Raw genomic sequence first — 14663 nt, 5'->3', positions numbered from 1 at the left:
AAAAGGGGAGTAAGAGGTCTGGATTCGTCAAAAAGGTCTTTGGAGAATCCCAAATACGTCTTTATGGTTTAGCTCTCGATTTCTCTCCTTCGATTCCCCCCACCACCACCACCACCTTCTTCCTCCCTCCCTCCTCCGGCGAGCTTCAAGTCGCCGGATCTTCTTGGTTTCCCGATTTCTACTTCCTTCTTCCCTTTCAACCATTACACAACGCTTCAGGTTAGCTAAAATCGAAAAACATTATTAGTTTCTTTATTAATTTGTTAATTAGATCCATCTTATATTCTTGTTTATAATATGGATTTGTTTTTGCTGCTTGATTTTGTGTAGGAAGAGGGCATGTAAAAAAATTCGGGATTTTCTGGCGATTTGGTGGGGGCGTTTTGGAGATATATATATCGAGTTTTATAGTATTCTTAGCAAAACTACTTTTGTTTTTTTCGTGTTAGAGATTTTTGTAGATTTAATGGTTGAAGGTGAGAAATGGGACATGAATGAGATGATGGAGATTGCAGCAGCAAGTCATCTCATTCGTATTCACGGGTTTGCTTGATTATATTCTTTAGCGACTTTTGGAGTTTTTGGTTCTTTTAGTCTTTGGCACAAAAAGTGTTAGGCTTTTTAGCATTTCCAGCGTCAATAAGTGAGATGGATGAAGAGGCTTCTTCTTGGATTAGGAGGACTAAGTTTTCTCAAACTGTTTCTTACCGTCTGAATTCCCAAAGGCTAGCTTCTCTTCCTTTTATGGTTAACAACCAAGACAAGACTTCTTCTGGTGCACTGAAAGCAAAGCCACCTCTTAGATCATCTTCTTCATCCTCTTCATCTTCATTGGATCCGAAGTTGGTTTCGAGTAACTCACAGACTGCTACTGAAGATACCACCAGTTTGGTGGAGGCTGATGTATATGTTGTTGATTCGGAGATACAGACAAACCCTGTGACTAACAAGCAGAGATCTGTCTCTCCCTCGCCTCAGATGGCTCTTCCTGATGTGTTTAAGGAAGCTAGGTCTGAGCGTAAGAGGTTTTCTACTCCTCATCCAAGAAGGATTGAATCGGAGAAGGGGATGAAGCCTAAGCTTTCTCATAAGAACTCCTTTGACAAGAGATCGTTCAACTTGCGGTCTCCTTCTGGTCCTATCAGAGATCTAGGCACTTTGAGAATTCAAGAGAGGGTGAAGAGCAAGAAGGACACTGGGTGGTCTAAGCTTTTTGATAATACTGGCCGTAGAGTCAGTGCTGTGGAAGCTTCTGAAGAGTTCCGCGTTGATATGTCAAAGCTCTTCTTTGGGCTTAAGTTTGCTCATGGGTTATATAGCCGGCTATACCATGGTAAGTATGAAGATAAAGCTGTTGCTGTGAAGCTTATCACTGTCCCTGATGATGACGATAATGGATGCTTGGGAGCTCGTTTAGAGAAACAGTTTACCAAAGAAGTCACCCTTTTGTCGCGATTGTCCCATCCAAACGTCATAAAGGTGAATTTTTTTGTCTCCTCTCTCGTTTATATTCTCTTGGTTAATTGTTACGTCAGTCTAGATGGAATGACTACGGTTTTTGTTAACTATCTCTTCTCTTATTTGTGTGCTAAAACAGTTTGTGGGAGCATATAAAGATCCGCCTGTATATTGTGTCCTCACACAGTATTTACCTGAAGGATCCTTAAGATCTTTTCTGCACAAGCCCGAGAATAGGTCTCTTCCTTTGAAACGGCTCATAGAATTTGCTCTAGATATTGCAAAAGGAATGGAATATATTCACTCACGACATGTTATTCATCGGGATCTTAAGCCAGAAAATGTATTGATTGACGAAGACTTCCAATTGAAGATCGCTGACTTTGGTATAGCGTGCGAGGAAGAGTACTGCGACATGTTGGCTGATGACCCTGGAACATATAGGTGGATGGCACCTGAAATGATAAAACGGAAACCACACGGACGTAAGGCTGATGTTTACAGTTTTGGACTCGTTTTATGGGAAATGGTAGCTGGAGCAATCCCGTATGAGGACATGAATCCTATTCAAGCTGCTTTCGCAGTCGTACACAAGGTAATTTATTCTGTGCGTCTCCTGACATATTTCATGATTGTAGTCTTCCGTGGAGTTTTATGCCATCTTTCAGCACTGTCTAATGGTTACGGTTAAAGCTTAAAGTTTAACATAAAAAAGGCTTACAGCACAAGTATGCTTTAGGTCCTATTTTGTTCAGTTGGTTCAACCATTTGAGATGTGAAAAATTGTTGATCTTTGGTTCAGAACATTAGGCCAACTATCCCAGCAGATTGTCCAGCAGCCATGAAAGCTCTGATAGAGCAGTGTTGGTCGGTTGCACCGGATAAGAGACCAGAGTTCTGGCAGATAGTGAAAGTGCTTGAACAGTTTGCGATTTCACTGGAACGTGAAGGGAACCTGAATCTGTCTTCGAACAAGATCTGTAAGGACCCAAGGAAAGGTCTGAAACATTGGATCCAGAAGCTTGGACCAGTCCACGGAGGAGGAGGCGGTGGCAGCAGCAGCAGCGGCCTTGGTGGCTCAGCCTTGCCTAAGCCTAAATTCGCTTGAGAGACGTGAAGAGTCTCTTTTGTAAATTTATATATAATACAAAAAAGAAGGGTTTCTGTGTTTTTGTTGTATCCTTTTTTGTGGGTTGTTGTTGTTGTTAGTGATGTTTCATCGTCAATGTCATCTTCTCTGGATTTGTTGTGTAATGACTTGCCAACTGGGGAATGGTTGTGATTTGATGTTTATGGAATTCAATTTCGCTTCTACTTTTGGCCTTTCTATTTCTTTTGTGGAATTTAATAGCTTAATCAGAGAGTATTCCCCACAAAGTTGAGAATGCTATACGTCTTTTCTCATAATTGATGATCGATTAGATCAAACCTATCTCATACGTTTATTAGTAGTGTTAATTGTCTCTTCTTTCACAATAGTGTTAATATTTTCGACTTCTTCAGAGCACTCTTATCTTGTATTGACAACAAAAGACAATTAACTGTAGTGTGTATTTGCATTCATCTAAATAAGATTTTTCTTTGAATGAGAGAAGCAGTAACATGTTTTACAAATTGATATCATCAAGGTGAGAGTAACTCAATGCTATTCTCGTGGTCTTCGATCCTCGGCAATGCATATCTGTCTGAATCACGGCCAATGAAGCTGTGTGTCGCTGACGAACACGAAGAATTAGAGGCCGAGGAAGAAAGCACCGTCTCCTTCATCTCTCTCCTTATAGCCCATAGCTTTTCCGCAATGCATTTCATAGCTGGGCGTGTAGCTCTCGTTGGGGCAAGACATTCGCTCGCTAGTCTCAGCATCTTTTCAGCCACTTCAATGGCGGCTCTGTTTCTCTTGAGAAATGGGTCCATTATGAGAACAGCTTCATCTTCTTTGAGTCTCCTCAAAGCCTGCACAAGATGATACGAGTTTCTCCTTGGTTAAGATCATCTCGAGCTTATAGTGTGACAGGGAAACTAGAAAGTGACTTACCCATTTAACCGTGAGTCGGTCATGCCGTGGTCTTTTTAACTCAATGGGACGTCTTCCGGTGAGAAGCTCTATGAGCAAAACACCAAAAGAGTAAACGTCGCTCTTATCGGTTAGTTGAAACGTCCTGAGGTAATCTGGATCCACATAGCCTGCAGATCCTTTGACTTGAGTTGATATATGAGTAGCCCCAGGATCTTCAGTAACTAAACGAGCAAAGCCAAAGTCTGCTACTTTGGCTCTAAGCTTTTCCGTGATGAGGATATTTGATGCTTTAATGTCTCTGTGTATTATTGGATTATCTGCATTATAAAATCCCTAATGCATTAAATCTTGGCACACGAAGCTTATATAACACCGATAAACAACAAAGAAGAGGAAATGATAAGAGTACCAGTATATGTGTGCAGATAGGTCAATGCATGAGCCACATCGATCGCAATCTCAAGACGTTCTGCCATTTCTAGACGGTTACCCCGTAAACCTTGAGTTTGTTGAAGAAGAACAAAAGTTGAGAATTCTGTATTCAGATAGACATAGAAAAAGAAGGAAGTAACTCTTACAACTTACCATCTAGATGTTCTCTTAGGTTTCCATTGCCAACATATTCAACAACAATAACCCTTTCTTCTCCATGTTCAAGAAATCCGTACAGCTTTACCAAATTCATATGCTCGATCTTTGACAATGTGTATATTTCATTCTTGAACTCTCGCAACCAGCTTTTGCTATAGTTGTTCTGCCACAGAATCTTGAGTTAGTGACTATTTTTACTCCGAAATATTCTTAAGAAACTTCAATCTCTTATCCACATATTTTCCAAGAAATAGATTCAAATACTACCTTTCTTGCACGCTTGATAGCAACAATAGTTCCATCATCAAGCTTTCCCTTAAAAACAACTCCAAAACCGCCTTCTCCAATTTGATGAACCGATGCAAAATTTGCAGTTGCCCTTTGAAGCTCCCCAAAAGAAAAAATTACGGGTCCAAGGTGCCAACTTTTGCTAGAAGATGAATCTTTACCAGGACTTAGAAATCTTGAACCAGAAAAACGATATTGACCTGAAACCTTGCTTTCGGTTGTTGACCTTCCAAAAGAGCTGGGTGATGAATAACCAGTCCAGCCTGATACTGCACATATGCAAGAAAAAAGGAAGGAGGTTGTCACAGAAATATATCTCATCCATCAAAGACTCCCAGAACAAAGTTTGTTTATCTTAAAGTTATGCATACATCACCAATGCTTAGAAGATTCAAAGCATGCTCCTGATTAAAGAAAGGATGTTTTAGGAAAGATTTAGTCAAACAGCAATATGCTTACAAGTAGATTCTCTTTCAAGCGTGCTGCTCTCTCCAGCATCAGATCTACATTCTGCTGGCTTTAACTTTCGTTGTCCTAAGAAAATAATAGCAAAGACTTTCTTGGCTGCCCTTCTGATCGTACCGAGGACTGAGACATTCCTCGCTTTCCCGCCAGTACCTACATCACCCCAAGTATACTCAGAATCAGTTTTTTGATGCTTTCTATTTGAGAAGTGGGGAGGCGTAGGGGTTTTGCTCCTCATTGGCATATGTCTATAGACATGGTTATAGGAAGGAAGTGAATATTATTTCTGATATCCAAATTCCAAGAAAGAAAGTATGTTGCAGTCATGTAAGTTTCTTTTTCTTGTTGTTAAACGCCAGATATGTATGTGCATATAATAATATAAGCATAACGACCCATCATTGAACTGTATAATTGAATATATATATCTTTGTTCTTTAATGTGTTGTAGACCGATTCAAAGAGCATGATTGGTCTTGCAAGTTTTGCTGTTATTCTATTGTCAGAGTCAATGATAATAAGCAATGATCTTATGCTGAGATTTTTGCATACTTTTGACTTTTCCACACAAGAAGACTCGACACTAGAAAACGACTCATTGATATTTTTTAACCTTTATAGTCTAAGGATGGGGGAAGATAAGAGAAGAATTCTAATTTCATGTCTTTTAAATCTCTCTCTTGTCTAAGTAACAGAGTCAAAAGTAATTCAAACCAACTAAAACCATTGCTCTTAATCAAACGATATGCAAATCCTATACTCATAAAGAAAGCACTTATAACTCAAGAAGTAATACAAACAGCAGAATCCATACCTCTGTGCTAGAGGTAACAATGTAGAAGAAGCCTTGAAGAGGTTGCACCTGAAAAAACAAAGTTTTATTAATGAACATTCAGTAGACTAGAGAATCAAAAGAGGAGACAAACCCAAGATGTTCTCTTGACAAGGCGGATATATAGTGTTTGTGATATTTATTAACTCAATAACAATGATGGTTGTATTTAAAGATGCAAGTTGTGTACATGCATCCACTACCAAGTAGAATGTGGTGGTCCTTTGAGTTGGCAAGAAGGTCCACATATATAATAAGCATATTGCTACGATGAAAGATCAGTCTTTTCTACAAAACCCTTAGCCATAAATCATCTAAACGATGACAAAAAGTAAGACCTACTGTGACCTACAGAGAAACCAGCTCCAAACTCTATCCCTACAATAAAACAAGATCCAATTAAAAAGAGATTACCTTTGCAAGTATCACAGACCAAGTCAGCATCTTGGATAGAGAGAGTAATATAGGGTGAAAGTTTTGTGTTTTTTATGTACTCCACTTCAAAATTTCTTAAACTGAGAGTGATGATTTGATGTACTTATCAAATCTCCCGCCGACTATTGATGAAATTGAGGTATCTATCTCCTCATAAAAATAGAACTGCAAAAAAAAAGCAATTACCTTTAAGACGAACAAAAAACAATGGTGTTCACTAAAATTTGGTAGAAGCTTACTCTGGTAGAACGAAGAAGGTGAAGGAGACGACGAAACGTAATGGGCTTATTTGTTTCCTTTTGAGCCCAGTTTACGATTTGTAAGCCCAAACATAATAATTGAATTCATCGGGCTTAAACTTTAGTATTTGACGTTCTCGTAAACTTACTTACACTTTTAATTACTTGAAGACTTGAAGTCTTTGGTGGACAAGACCAAAGTCGTCGGAAAATTCCAATCTTTTACCAGAAAGAAAACAAAATCAGTACAATCACACTCAGACAAAAGAAAAAACAATAACTGTGTATTTTTTTTTGGGACCTGCTTTGGTTGGGAACACAACACACTCTTTGAGAACTCCGAATCTCAATGGCACTCGTCACCTCCGTTACTGCTGTCCACAAAATGTTTACTTGTTTAGAGTAAATTACTCTCTCCCTTATTTTAGGTAAAATTACACAAACATAAAAAAAGTGAAATTAAATTCAGATGTTTTTATTTTATCAAATGTCATGCTATATATATATATATATTTTTTGTAATGAGGAAAATATAGTAATTTGTTTTCTCTGTTTTAAACTAGAAGTGAAATTATTGTTTTAAATGATAGACAGTAGACACACACTTCAGTTAACGATGACGGAACATTTGAACAAACCCACTTAAAAGGTAAAATCAAGCGTGTAGTTTAAATGTTACATCTTGTTTGCACTAAACTAACTCTCTTGGTGCCATCTACTTGAAAAAAATCAATCACTAATCACTAATAATATATCCAACCAAATAAAGAATTACAAAAAAGTTGACATTGGAAGCTATTTATTGATTCGATGGGGAATCCAAAGAAATGACGAAAGCAGCCAAAATATTTACCCCCAAGGTAAAAAAAAACAAATGAGCACACACGTGTTTTCACCATTTTTCCAATCAATTTTTTGGTCTATCCATAAAAACTTTAAATATTCATTCACTAATTAAGAAACCTTTTTATGTTCGTCCTACAAACGCAGAGGTCAGGCTCATAATGGGATGATGTTTGTACACTTCTTCCCTTTTGATTCTCTCTGCCACACTCATGTGACACAAATTATAATATCTTCTTTTTTTCCTCCAAATATTTACTACAATATTTACTTTTAATAATTGTTCCAAAACCATAACATTATTAGAAATAAATATACTAGGGACATTAGAAAAAGAAATAAAAATGAGAGAAAAGGTTTAAGGAAAGGGAAAGGGGTTCTCTTCTCACTTGTGTTGTGTACTACTAGTCTACTAGTGTTGTTGTTGTTGTTGTTGTTGTGTTGACAACGCCACTCTCTCTTTCTCTTCTCTTCTCATCTCGAGATCCTAAAAACAAAATGTCACTGACAGATTCTTCAACTTCCACTCTCTTCTTCTTCTTCCATTCACTGAACTAAACTCAAACCACCACTTACCCTGAAAGAAGAGCCATGACCCACCAGCAACGTCGTCGCCGTCGTCACTCAGCCGTCTGTCACCGTCATCCTTCTTCTAAACCCACCACTGGTTTCTGTGCCACCTGTCTCCGTGAACGTCTCTCCGCCATCGAAGCTCTCTCTTCCTCCCTACCTGAGCTCCGCCGTGCTAGCTCTTACTCCGTCCGTGACGCATCCGCCTCTGTTTTCGACCAGCCACGACGCAGATCGTGTGATGTTAGGTCTAATGACGGCTCCTCTCTCCACGACAGATTTGCCGGCGATGATGACGACGACGACCTGCTACAGAGCTCGATTCGGTTCCCCATAGTCCCAGATTTGAAAGAAGAGGACGAAGAAGAAGAAATTAGGAATTTTGATGTCGGTAAGAGTCTGGTTGAAGAAGAAATCGAAGATGGAGAGAAGAAGACGATGAAGGAGCTTATAGATCTGGAATCAAGAACTCAACTCATCAAGAAGAACAACGTCAAAGATTCTGTTTTTAGCAGAACACTTAAGAAATTTTCACTCAAACATAATGGGAAAAAGCCAGATTCCGGGAGCAGTCTCGGCCGTCGCTCATGTGATGTAGATCCTAGGTTGTCTCTCGACGCAGGTCGAATCTCGTTCGAGGAGCCTAGAGCTTCATGGGACGGATGTTTGATTGGCAAGACATATCCAAAGCTGGTTCCTTTGTCCTCTGTAACTGAAGATGTTAAAGCCTCTCCGGAGAAGATAACAGGTTGTAAAGAAGACGAAGAGGAGGAGAAGAACCCTGGCGGGACAGCTCAGACTAGGGATTATTACTTGGATTCACGGCGGAGAAGAAGCTTTGATCGATCATCTAGACATGGATTGCTTGAGGTTGATGAATTGAAAGCTATTTCGAATGCTAAGGTATCACCTGAAACTGTTGGTTTGTTTCATGGAGCTAAGTTGCTTGTTACTGAGAGGGAACTTAGGGATTCGAATTGGTATTCAATCAAGAATTACAAACCGGAGAGCTTGGAATTAGGTTCTAAAGGTGTTAGTTGTGTTGCTGCTGCTGGTGAGGTGAAGAAGCAAGATGGTTTTGGGTTGAAGAAGAGTGGGAAGAAATGGTCTAAAGGATGGAACTTTTGGGGATTGATTCACAGGAAAACAGATACGTTGAAGAACGAAATGAAAACCGAGCAAAGTTTGAAACTTGGAGGAAATGCTATGGAGGGTTCTCTTGCTGAGTCTCTGTTGAAGCTTAGGAGAGTAGCTAAAGGAGAAACCAATGGTGATGTTAGTGAGAAACTCATAAGAAGCTACAGCGTTAGTGCGAGAAAGTCATGTGATGGTATGTTACGTGGTGCTTCTATTAACGGCTTTGAAGGTGGGAGAAGCTCTTGTGATGGTCTGTTCCATGGCTCTATTACTGGTGTTGAGACTGGAAGACGAAGCTCGTGTGAAGATGGATTGCTCCAGAGAGATGACAAGCTTGGTACTTATTCGCCCAACAACCTCAGAAATGGTTTGGTTAGATTCTACTTGACGCCATTAAACAGCCATATGACCAGCAAGTCTGGTAAAAGTAGGCTGATGAATTAGTCTGATTCCTGATCTCTGATTGTTCAGTTCATTATGGACTGACTATATTGAAGCTGCGTTGTAATTAGCAATTACCCTGTGTGTTACTTTATTATCCCATTGTTCTATAGATATATGAACTAAAACCATATGCCCATGTTGTTCCCTTTTTTGTTCCCTTCTACATTTCATGTGTATTATTAAGTATTAACGCTCTTAAGAGTTCAATACAATAGTGTTTTTGTTATAAGATGCAGCTTTTAGATATTGGCTCTGAACAATACAACAGTTACTATACACTTGATGCAAAAAAGGAGAAAACGACGGAAAGGTGAAAAGAACTGGTCGGGAGTAGAAGGTGTTAGTCGAGTGAACTCTCTTGGTCAATTTCCTAGATTCCCTGGAGAGAAACCGAAGACTTGAGACATGGCTTTTGATTGTTTTCGGAACTGAACAAATTGATTTTTGCTCAAGTCTTTTTTTTCTACTTCAAGTGAAATGCATGTGGAAGCATATGTAAAATGTCTTAACATGGTCTCTGTCTGAACGTGTAATATTCTGGATGAGTGCGCTCCAAATGGGTGTGATACTTGATGCAGAAGTGTCAAGATATGATTAATACAGTGTGTAAATTAAAGCTGGTCGGATAAAAAGAAGCATGTAAATTGGCAGATGGGATGATCAGGAGGACAGTGATAATCAATGGTTTGAGGAAAGTGGGGAGAGCAGATTCAGCAATGAAGCTAAGGCATTGGGATTGGTTATGAGAGAATGGGTAGTGTTAAAACTAAGGCGTGTCCAGTTTAGGACTCTGCTTGATGATACTTTTGATACGTTTGCGTTTTAGAAATTTAATTACTTCCCACAATTGTATTTTCAGTTAACAGAAACCCTCTAAATGCCTCAGAGGTTTATCGCGTTGACTACTCAGTCAACGAAACCCAAACAAATGACATTTCCTTTTTTTCTGTGTAAATTTTCAATTTTTCTGCAATTTTGAATTAATTAATGTTAATATTTTGTAAACTTCAAAAATAATTATTTAAAATATTTAAATTTCTAAATTGTTATTAGTTTAAAATTAGATAATAATGTATTTAAATTCAGTAATTATTATTTTCTTAAAATGTGTAAAAACTTGTAAACATCAATCTTTTAGGAACAGAAAAAATATATGATTCGATTAATTTTTTTTTTCTTTATCGTATATGAAATATATATTTTTTTAAATGTTTAAATAATTTCCTTTTTATACGTTGTACATGGAATGAAACTGGAATTCTGAAGGTAAGGTGATTTATTTGATTTAAGAAAATAGAATTTACATGACTTTTTACTTATATGTTCAAGTACATATAAAATAGAATTTTAATATTATTTTAAATTATAGAATGATGTATGGCAGTTTTAAAACATAGATGATTGTGTCTATCTACCATTCAATTTGTTCTATAATCAAATAATATTAAAAATATAAAATATACAAAAAACAGCAACATTGAATATTATTATTAAAATCGTTGTTCGTTACAATATCTGGTCAAAACGGTCAGTAAATTGGTTCTATTAAACAAACAAACAATCAATACCTTAGATCATAGTTGACTAAGTGTATATATATATATATATATTACCATGTATACATATTGGAGAAAATTTAACAAACAAAAAAACGAAAGTGAAAAGTCGTATACAAAATGAGAAAGTGGGGGTTATTGACACTAGTAGGGGTTCTAATGATAACAAATTGTGTGATAGCACGAAGAAGATTGTCTCAACAAGAAAATTTGGAATTAGAGTTGCAACTTAAGCTTCTGAATAAACCTGCGCTTAAAACTGTGAAGGTAACTAGTTACTTAAACTCATATATATATATATATATATATATATATGTTGAAGAGATCTGAATAATCTCAGGTTTTATTCATTGTAATTAGATACATAAACAACAGTACTATAATGATAAGAGGCATATCTATTACATACAGTATGTTGTTTTTAACATTTAACTAGTTTGTGTTTTCTTTCAGACGGAACATGGTGACGTATATGATTGTGTCGATTTCTATAAGCAACCTGCGTTCGATAATCCTCTTTTAAAAGACCATGATTTTCATTTTGACGTAAGTGGTTTGGCTTATTAAACCCTTAATTTGGAAAATATAACTCCATGCATCGAATGATGAATCTAATTTTTTTTTCATTTACATTAATAATACAAAAATTGCTTGCTAAAATGTTTTGGATTAGATGAAACCAAATCATGAGATCCAAAGATTGACGACTCGCGAAAGTAAAGATTTGAGTAGCGACAAGATTAAAGCATTTGAGTTCAAAGGAGTCGGGTGTCCACATGGAACTGTACCAATCAAAAGGACAACCAAAGAGGATCTGATGAGGCTTAGAAACTCAACCGCCTCGATTCTACATCCTCAAACCGATGCTGATGAACCGGGACTACACGTAAATAATTCTTCTGTGATTAATCAATTATTTTACATCAAATTTTGTGAGTTTATTCAATTAGACTTGTGGATGATACAGTTTGCGGGAGCTCAAGTGAATAACAGAAAGCTAGACAATATGAAATTAGGAGGAGGAGAAGCTTATTTTAGCCTATACCAAACTCCAGACGTTGGCCAATTGCAATTTAGTTCTGGTTTGATCAAAGTAGCTGCTGGTGATGATTTCATAAAAGCCGGTTGGACCGTAAGATACCCATAGATACTACAATTCAATCCTCTTTTTTTTTTTGTTTTTTTTTTTTCATTTTTCATTTTCCATTACCATTGATATATAAAATTAAGAAAAATACTAGCCACTATATATGGATATAATATAGGGTCTCTATAATATAACGTTTATGTTGTCCAAATTTACAGGTGAATCCAACATTATATGGAGATAATCGTTGTCGATTATTTGTGTATTTAAAAGTAAGTTTAATTTCCACTTTTTTATTCAAAAAAAATACCTGTCAGATTACTCATTAGTGAAACACAATTTTTATGAACTCTTTTCCATCTACATGTGTGTTTTATTCTAAATATATTTACGTACAGACAAAGAACGAGAGATGTTTCAATACCAACTGTCCAGGTTTCGTCGTAAAAAATTCCGAAATCCCTCTTGGTCATGTCTTCAAGGTGTCCAAACCCAACGAGATAATGGAAAATAGATTTTACATCTTCCGAGTAAGCAACATATTATACATGCTAATTAGTTACACCTCAGATCGATCATGTTAGTTACTTTCTTCTCAATTTAAGTTTTGGTTGTATTATATTTTTTAACTACAAGGACATTGCGAGTGGGAACTGGTGGTTAAGATTGGGTGACATGGACGTAGGTTTTTGGCCAATTCAAACTCTAGTAGGATTAGGTGATACTGCCACCGATATATACTGGGAAGGAGATGTGTTCAGTGTCCCGAACTCAAAGAGTTGTCCGATGGGTAACGGCAAAACAATGACGGGTCCGTACCCGAAACTATATGCATATGCACGCGGAGTGTCGGTTCTTGACGAAAATAAAGGAACACTTGAGTCAGTAGATGATAGAAACGATCTTGTATCAGATATCGGTATGAGATATGTTCTACAAAGTCTTGATGGTTGGGGTAAAACCATCTTCTTTGGTGGTCCTTCTGGTGTATTTGGAAAATAGATTAATCATTAAAACCATATATATCTTCTTTGGTGTTTAACAAGATTTAATTTTATGTAAGAAAAACTTTTATATATTATTTATATAGACATTTGTATTATAAGTTTTAAAATGGGAGCTGTATATATCCATTATAAGTTTGAGAGGGGAGACACTGATAGCTAAGCTAAGTAACTCGAATATGTGTTCCATTCCAAGCACTAAGCGTAGATCTTGAGAAATATAATCAAGGAGTTCAAGTTAAGAAAACTTAAAACAATGCATATTAGGCTAATTACGATGTATATAGTTTCAAACGATCAAGGTATTGGGTAACTTTGATGGGAGCATAAAGCATCAAGTTATATATTATTCCAAAACATGAATCAAGGTTATGCTTTCCCAATATTTGTCAGTGCGAGGGAGGACAGTGATGATCAATGGTTTGAGGAAAGTGGGGAAAGCAGATTTAGCAATGAAGCTAATTAATGAATAGCAAAATCGGGATTAGAGATGAGAGAGAATGGCTAGTGTTAAAACTAAGTTCATGTGCATTGGTTAGTTTCTCATCAAGTTTTTCACTAACAAAATAATTAATATAATATAATATAATAATTTTTTATTATAAAAATTTCTCAAAAGAAAATTTCTCAAAGATTCTCAAATGAGAAACTCTCATAATAAAAAATTATTATACTATATTTTATTATTTCTTATTTGAGAAACCTCCAATGATCTTGCTCTAAGGCCGTGTGTCAAGTTTAGGACTTTGCTTTGCTTTGATGATAGCTTTTGATACGTTTGCGTTTAAGAATTTTAATTACTTCACGCCATTATTTTTAGTTAACTGAAACCCCTCTAACCGCCACAGAGGTTCTCGCGTTGACTCCTCAGTCAACGAAACCCAAACATTTAATTCCCTATTTTTCTTAGTAAATTTCCTTATTGTGTTTTTTTTTAATATATGGATTTGAGTAATTTCAATTTTTTTCCGTCAAAGTAATTTCTTTTTTTTTCTCTCAAACGTATATATAAAAAAGGTAAATTTCTTTTTTGCATCCTATAATAACGTATAGAAAAGTAAAGTTTCCTTTTTTCTTTTAGTGTTGGGAACAACAACATAAACACATCTGGCCCGTTTATAAATATATCATCAACATCTCTCTCTCTCTCAGGAATCGCAACACACGCTCCTCTTCTTCAGTCTTCTTCACCAAATAGAAAAAAAAAAAAAAAAGGTTTTGCGAGACTCTCTCCCTATCTCCCTTGATGATTTTGAAGAATGAAGAAGATTCAGAACAGAGGGATGATGATGATGACGACCCAGACAACAACAGCGACGCCGACATCAATGGTGGTACAATCATCTTCTTCACCATCATGTAAGTACAATTTTCCTACGAGATCATCGTATCTTCTCTTTATGACTCCCAAAATCGTTGACGAATTAACAGGATATGGTGCAGGTGATGATCGGAGGAGGACGTTGTTTGTTTTACATGGCGTTTCATCTGATTTGACTGACGACGACGACCAAAGTAAAAAAGGTTTCAAAATTCTTGGGGGTTTTATTTTTAGGGTTTTCACTATGGCTCTTACAAATTAACGATGATTCTTTTTCTATGTGCAGGTCGGGGAGATGGTTCGAAGAATGTTTGGGGATTTAGGGTTTGTTTTCTGGTTTTCTCTTTCATTAGGCTTTTTTTTTTTTTTTTTTTTT

General features: G+C 36.8%; 4 protein-coding genes across 4 annotated transcripts; 3 read left to right on the top strand and 1 right to left on the bottom strand.

The window, feature by feature from the left end:
* Nucleotides 649–2774, top strand: LOC104761997 (serine/threonine-protein kinase HT1; the record flags this gene model as incomplete). Its single annotated transcript, XM_019240430.1, is given in 3 exon segments — nucleotides 649–1479; nucleotides 1598–2053; nucleotides 2261–2774. Coding segments are annotated over 3 exon segments (1593 nt in total). The 3' UTR covers nucleotides 2567–2774.
* LOC104761996 (calmodulin-binding receptor-like cytoplasmic kinase 1) lies at nucleotides 2957–5337 on the bottom strand. The gene is made up of 6 exons (XM_010485205.2): nucleotides 4814–5337; nucleotides 4334–4623; nucleotides 4061–4229; nucleotides 3885–3974; nucleotides 3494–3792; nucleotides 2957–3411 (listed from the first exon to the last, which is right to left on the bottom strand). Exons 1-6 carry the CDS (start codon nucleotides 5061–5063, stop codon nucleotides 3082–3084), a joined length of 1428 nt encoding a protein of 475 aa, XP_010483507.1. The 5' UTR covers nucleotides 5064–5337; the 3' UTR covers nucleotides 2957–3081.
* On the top strand, nucleotides 7505–9548 carry LOC104761995 (UPF0503 protein At3g09070, chloroplastic-like). The gene has a single exon (XM_010485204.2). It carries the CDS (start codon nucleotides 7760–7762, stop codon nucleotides 9317–9319), a length of 1560 nt encoding a protein of 519 aa, XP_010483506.1. The 5' UTR covers nucleotides 7505–7759; the 3' UTR covers nucleotides 9320–9548.
* Nucleotides 10996–12964, top strand: LOC104763561. The gene is made up of 7 exons (XM_010486920.1): nucleotides 10996–11142; nucleotides 11329–11421; nucleotides 11549–11761; nucleotides 11843–12007; nucleotides 12181–12234; nucleotides 12361–12492; nucleotides 12599–12964. The coding sequence occupies exons 1-7, from the start codon at nucleotides 10996–10998 to the stop codon at nucleotides 12962–12964; spliced, it is 1170 nt and encodes a 389-aa protein (XP_010485222.1).

This window comes from Camelina sativa, chromosome 18 (assembly GCF_000633955.1).
Source record: "Camelina sativa cultivar DH55 chromosome 18, Cs, whole genome shotgun sequence".
Taxonomy (NCBI): Eukaryota; Viridiplantae; Streptophyta; class Magnoliopsida; order Brassicales; family Brassicaceae; genus Camelina; species Camelina sativa.
This window is presented reverse-complemented; position numbering and strand designations above follow the sequence as displayed.

What these genes read in the sequence shown, in the direction of transcription:
- LOC104761996 (XM_010485205.2), bottom strand. Translation starts at nt 5,063, where the DNA reads ATGCCAATGAGGAGCAAAACCCCTACGCCTCCCCACTTCTCAAATAGA. An exon ending in CTATCAAGCGTGCAAGAAAG is followed by an intron (nt 4,230 to 4,333) that starts GTAGTATTTGAA and finishes ATTCTGTGGCAG; the next exon opens with AACAACTATAGCAAAAGCTG. An exon ending in ACCGACTCACGGTTAAATGG is followed by an intron (nt 3,412 to 3,493) that starts GTAAGTCACTTT and finishes CATCTTGTGCAG; the next exon opens with GCTTTGAGGAGACTCAAAGA.
- LOC104761995 (XM_010485204.2), top strand. Translation starts at nt 7,760, where the DNA reads ATGACCCACCAGCAACGTCGTCGCCGTCGTCACTCAGCCGTCTGTCAC.
- LOC104763561 (XM_010486920.1), top strand. Translation starts at nt 10,996, where the DNA reads ATGAGAAAGTGGGGGTTATTGACACTAGTAGGGGTTCTAATGATAACA. An exon ending in CTGATGAACCGGGACTACAC is followed by an intron (nt 11,762 to 11,842) that starts GTAAATAATTCT and finishes TGGATGATACAG; the next exon opens with TTTGCGGGAGCTCAAGTGAA. An exon ending in TCATAAAAGCCGGTTGGACC is followed by an intron (nt 12,008 to 12,180) that starts GTAAGATACCCA and finishes CCAAATTTACAG; the next exon opens with GTGAATCCAACATTATATGG.